General features: G+C 46.9%; 1 protein-coding gene across 3 annotated transcripts in view; it reads left to right on the forward strand.

Annotated features, from left to right (window-relative positions):
* Positions 1-5,562, forward strand: part of AMOTL1 (angiomotin like 1) — a 73,533-nt gene extending 67,971 nt beyond the window's left edge. For all 3 annotated transcript variants that reach the window (XM_086481727.1, XM_086481728.1, XM_086481729.1), the window contains 4 exons: positions 879-1,004; positions 2,891-3,117; positions 3,857-4,126; positions 5,459-5,562. In XM_086481727.1, the coding sequence (XP_086337853.1) occupies positions 879-1,004; positions 2,891-3,117; positions 3,857-4,126; positions 5,459-5,562 (727 nt within the window). The remainder of the gene's footprint in view (positions 1-878; positions 1,005-2,890; positions 3,118-3,856; positions 4,127-5,458) is intronic.
* Positions 5,563-6,000: the final 438 nt, after the last annotated feature.

Consider the following 6,000-nt stretch of genomic DNA (forward strand, 5'->3'; position numbering starts at 1 on the left):
TAAGCTTCAAATTAGAAAGGTTCTTCTGATAGCTGAGATAAACCTCTTTACTGCAAATTACCTCAGTTGATTCTTGTCCTTTCCAGGAATACATGATGAACAACAGATCATTGTCGACATTGTAACAGCCTTGCAAATATTGCAAGACAGATATGCCCTGTTATATCTTCTCTGGCCTGAACTGCCTTACTTCCTTCAGCCATTCCTCACGTGTTCTAGTGTAAACTCCTTCCTGTTCATGTTGCATTTGTCTGGACTGTCTCCAGTTTGTCAGTGTCAAAGTGTGGTGCCCGGAAGCACAAAAGGCACTGCAGTGAGCCTTTCCAGCGATGAGGAGGACAGGATAATTAACTTCTCGCCCCAGTTTCTTAGAAGCCAAATCCCCTGAAAACATCTTAAAATGAGATTTCACTTTGAAATGAGGTTAAGTGCATGACTCAGAATGATCCTTTTCTTTTGCACACTAGTCTAGGCAGCAATTCTGTGCTATTTTTCACCTTCCAAAGTGTACAATTTTGTTTCTTGTTTGCGATGTAATCTTGTTGACTTGGGACCTTTTCCCCCGTGAGTGAGTCCCTCTGATGTCTGACCCTGTCCTTCAGGTTGATTGTTAGCCCCGTGGGGGTCACCCACGATTTCAGCATGCTCTCTGTTCCATCAGCACAGTTAATTAATGGTGTTAATGACTAAACCCAAGCCAAGAGCAGCCTGCAGCAAGATGATCCAATGCCAGACAGCCATCTGTTTGACAGGCAACCATCGCTAGCTTGCTCTTTGAATGTGGGTTTGGGGTTTTCTTTGCAAGTGCCCATCTCACTTGCAAGAGCCACCGTCGTGGCCTCAGGAGCCCGACTCACCATGCTGAACCGCTTTGCCAGGGACGCCTCAGCCCCGAGTCACTCCCGCAACGGCAGCTACGGCGAGAGCGCGCTGGAGGTGCGGGGCTGGCAGGAGGAGGAGGAGATCATGCAAGCCAACCGGCGCTGCCAGGACATGGAGTACACGTAAGGGGCCGTCGTGCCGTACCTGCTTGTGGTGGTGTTTGGGCTGGGTTCGGATAAACCAGGATGCCCTTCTGTTCCTTCATGCGTGCCTGGAAAGGATGAGCTTAGCTTCACTTTGACTTAGTTTTGCTCTTCAGCACTAAAACAGGGATTAAAGAGTTGCTGTCGTTAGATAACTTCCTCCCTACCTCCCTGTTAAACCTTCTCTGTGCCAAAAATGACCTTCTTACAAACCAGAGGCTATGTTCCACTATAAAAGTAGGTTGGCATGCGAGGAAGCTGAATGCTTGTTTAATCTCGTTAAAATGCCCCTCTGGAAACAAGAGTGTCTGGTCATAAAAGCTGAAGTTGTAATCCCACTCCTACACAATCAGCAGCGCGAGGGCTTCTCTTTGCCTTGCTCTTCACTCCTTGCCTGCTTATTGCTTTCTAGATACACTAAGTTTCCCACATCCAAGTTGTGTGATGGTCACATTGGGGTTTAGGAACAAACCTGCAAAATTTAGCACCGCTAAAAAAGATGCATTTACAAGTAGTAGAAGGTATAAAATAAACTCTTTTGGGCACAGGCAGTCGGCAAGACTAACATTCATTGTTGCAGATACTTCTCCGTTTTCAGCACACAAGTGGACATGTGGCTGTGTAGTTCAATGAGCATTAGACCTGGGCAGTATTTTTAATCCAGACTGTTTTCCTGGTGAAAAGTGGCCTTTTGATCAGTAAAAATCCCTTGAGAAAGTTTGTGCATTCCTCTAGGTTTTTACTGAAAAACTATTTAAAATCTGTTCTGCAGTGTTGGCTTCCCCACAAAAACACTGGTCTGCAGACACTTTTATAAAAAAATGTATTTGTTGCTTGTGGAAAATAGCAATGATTATTTTTACTGGGTTTAGTTTTTGTTTTCCACTCACAGATGCAAGCTAAACCTGCTTCCAGTGAAGTAATGGAGTTTTGCCATTGGCTTCATTAAAGATAGATTAGGATCTTGTGTTTTCATTGCAAATTAGACATCTGATTATGAAAACTAATGCCAACATGAAGCTACTATCTGTCTCCCTTGTACGTGTAGGTTTTCCAGATGCAGCATTTTAGCTTTCAGTGCTTCACAAAGTGCAGCTGCATTGGACTATATATTGTGCATCACAGTCAAGCTGTAGTCATCTGGCTGTCGTATTGTACATGTACAATACATGTACGATTGTTTTTTTTTAATGTAGCCCTTTGGTATGATTTGGTGTTAGTCATTCCTGGAGAAAAGTCTCAGATAATCCTATTTTTTTTTGTGATGTGACAGTCGTCAGGGTTTGTGTGAGAGAAGTAGCAAGCTTTGCTCAGCTCTGCACACTGTGTGCTGATCATTTCTGCAGCAGTGAGGGAGAAGCAAGAGCCCAGTGCACCTATTAGAGAAACCAAAGGGAACTGTTCCACTTGCTTCAACAGGTCTTTACTCCAGCTGATGGCAGACCCGAATCATGAGGTTAACTCAGCCTGCCAAAGGAGGGTTTCCAGATTTGGCCCTGATGTATTACCAGGGTGGAAATTGCCTGTGTGTTTTCCGGTGAAGGTAGCAATCTGCAGCCAGGTCAAGATACTGCCCTCATTGCTCCTGCTGGGTTGGTAAAGCTGCAGCAACAGATGGGTTCAGTTAATCTTACAGAAAAGAGTTCCCAGTTTTGGCTTAACAGCTGGAAAAGCTGCCGGTTTTGAAGTGTGTGGTTATCCTCAGAGGAACTGGTGGGAGCTGTCTTGTCTGAGTCGCTCAAAACCGGAGGGGACAGAGCAGCAGGGCACATCCCGGGGACCCGTCCTGCTGCCCCAGAGTGGGGAGATCTACCCATATAAATGCTTTTTCCATTCCTGTAAGCAGAGCATTCCTATTTTGGCAGAATAAAAAATCTCCATGCCAAAATAATTGAGAAGGATGCCATGATCAAGGTCCTTCAGCAACGATCACGGAAAGACCCTGGAAAAGCCGACAGTGCCAGCCTGCGACCTGCACGGTCCGTCCCCTCCATCGCTGCTGCTACAGGCGTGCATTCGCGCCAGACCTCACTGACCAGCAATCAGATAGCTGAGGAGAAAAAGGAAGAGAAGATCTGGAAGGGAAGTATAGGTAAGCTCAGTTTTTGGTTAAGCTTTGGCTCATTTGGAAATTTATTTCCAGGTACTCTTAGATCCTTCTGCTTGAGCTTAGCGAAAGTGCCTCGGCCATGGCACACGTTGCCTCCATGGCTCCTTTCCAGAGCACTTTCCATGGGCAGAACGTGTGTCCTTGTGCTGAAGTCAAAAATTAGTCTTTAACCTCACATTCTATCTTAATTATATTTTTAATCATGTTAAATCGTTCTGCACTGATTATAGAAAACCATATTTGGGAGAAATCCTCCCAGACACAAGCAGATGATGTTTGCAACTTTGTGGGAGTAAATAGCAAATTTGGGCTAGAAAAAAAGCCTTGTTAAAGTTACTCAGGATGGTGAGCATCCCTTTGGGTAGGAGTGCACAACGAGATGTGGCAGCTAAATGGAAATATGAGTGCAGGACTGCCTGTGCTTTGGGGCCGTGTAGGATGGGGGTGTGGAGGCAGACAAGGCTGTGCCAGGCACAGGTACCGCTGGGATGGGCGTGCAGAAGGGGATGCAGGAAAGGGCAGCTGCTTTTAAAAGGCTGTTTTCTAGGAAAGTACCATATGGATGTCAGCAGAAGAGCAACAGGCAGCATCAAGGGGAAAAGCAAAGCCAAGCCAAACGGCTGGAGACAAATCCAGACCAGCGCCTTGGAACTCTGGGGTGGGACGCAGGGACAGCACTTACGTTCCAGCTGGGATGTGACTCACCTCCGTGTGTTTTCAGGGCTGCTCTTGGGGAAGGAGCACCACGACCACCCATCAGGCCCCTCACTGCCTCCTCCACTGCCCTCCTTGTCCTGCATGCCCATCCCAGGGCCAGCGGCCTCCCACGCGAAGACGGGCAGCAAAGACAGCAGCACCCAGACGGACAAAAGCATTGAGCTCTTCTGGCCCGCAGCCGCCTCTTTCCCCGGCCGGGGGCGGCTGGGTACCACCCCATCACACAGCCCAGCCCCGCGGCCCCCAGGGACACGGGTGGCTGCTGAGAAACTGGGTGAGCTCTGCCAGATCCCCGCATCAGTATGGAATGCCAGCACCCCCAGGGCTGACAGCAGATCCCCAGAGACGCCCCAGGATTGATGGAGGGAGGAGTGACGCCTTCACAATTTGTAAGGCAGTGGGGAGGTTTCTTCAGGGAAACTAAAATCGTAGGGAGAGACGTTGCCAAGGCTGCCCGGTCTGGCATTGCAGAGCTGCGTGCTCGGCAGCTTTTTTAAGCTCCGCTCGCCTGTGGCAGGCAGAGTTTCCAACAAATGCAATTATTCATGATGCCAAAGATAAAATTACAGAGTTTCACACCTTGAAAACACTCCACACCTGCTCATGTACTCAGACCCTCCTCTTTTTTTTCAATGTAAACCATGGTTAGTGAAAACACCATTTTCTCCCTAATTTTTAAAGGAAACCTGGGGGGAAATAGTAAGGACAAAGTGGAGATTGTGGGGGTGGGGGTAAAAAAAATACAATTTTAATTATTTTTGAAAGGTGGAAATTGCTGCTTGGCAGCCCTATCAAGGGAGACATTTGTTTTACACACATTATTTTGAAAAAGCCTGTTTCCTACACATTCATCTCATCTCAAAAGCAAGCCTTCCCTCCAAAAACATGACGTGTCACTAATAGGGCTGAATATCCTAAATTCCTTGAAACTCTGGATTACTGTGTTTTGGGGAATCCAGATTGAAATTTATTTCCAGATACTCTTAAAATAGCCTTTCAAGCTTTTCCAGCTTGTAAGACATTACAGTCCTCCTTCTCCCTGACTGTTGAGAACTACAGCAACAAAGATAAACACCTAACAATATCTATCATACATTGTGATAATTGGCCACATATGTTCTCTGAGCCCATCCCACTGGCAAAGTAATACATTTTAGATTAAACCACCTACCTGATTATTTGTTTACTGCCTTCATAATGTTTTAAACTCCTAAATTTTCTATCTGATGCAGAACAGGAGTATACATGTGGAGAGCTACTGTGGGTCAGATGACAAGTAGTAACTTGGTGAAGTGACGTAGACCTTTCGCAAATGCCTGTTTCTCTCTAGGGTGACAGCTAAAGAGGTGCTTTGGTCTGTACCTCTTAAATACCATCTTTGTGCCTGCCCTTGGGGTCTGTGCACGCTGACACACCTGCTGTCGTTGTGCAGGAAATTCAGCATGACATGTTCTCAGCCTCCTGATGAAATTTGGCTGTCAGTAGGTAGGACATACAGTTAAGACGTGCCCCACCATCACCCCAGAGGAAATGGGTTTATGTTGTCTTCAAACAATGGTCTGTTGAATTTGAGCTGAAGACCAACCTTCCCTTCTTTCCATTGCAGAGAACTCCAGCCATGGGAAGCCGCCCGACAGCAAAGGCCGAGTGAGCAGCTTGCTCCACAAGCCCGAGTTTCCAGATACGGACATGATGGAAGTCCTCATCTGAGCAGAGGACAGCATCTCTGGGGTTTGCTGTGCATACAGCCAGGTCCAACGTGGTCCTCGGTGTGCCAACCTTAAAAACTAACCCTGAGAGCTTGAAGAAAGATACACAAAGTTTGTGCCCAAAACGAAGCTTGAGTCTGCTATGTTGAGACTTTGAACCAGGCGAGAAGTAAAGAGCGCTGAAGAGGAGCGATGAAATGAATGCCTGGGATTTTCTGAGCAGAAAAGGGCATTGAAAACAGAAGGTGGTGCGAGAAGGGATCGTTGAGGGAAAAGGAAACTGCATTTTCTGGTGTGAAGAGAAGGTAGCAAGTGAAGTTACAGACTGGGTGCACACTGCCACTGTTTTCCTGCCACTCTGCAGCCAGGACAGGGAGCAAAATCCCAGCTCTTTTGAGGCCAGGGGGAGTTTCTGAATAACCCAGGAGAAACTTGCATC

The sequence above is a fragment of the Leptosomus discolor genome, chromosome 1, assembly GCF_034619465.1.
Source record: "Leptosomus discolor isolate bLepDis1 chromosome 1, bLepDis1.hap2, whole genome shotgun sequence".
NCBI lineage: Eukaryota > Metazoa > Chordata > Aves > Leptosomiformes > Leptosomidae > Leptosomus > Leptosomus discolor.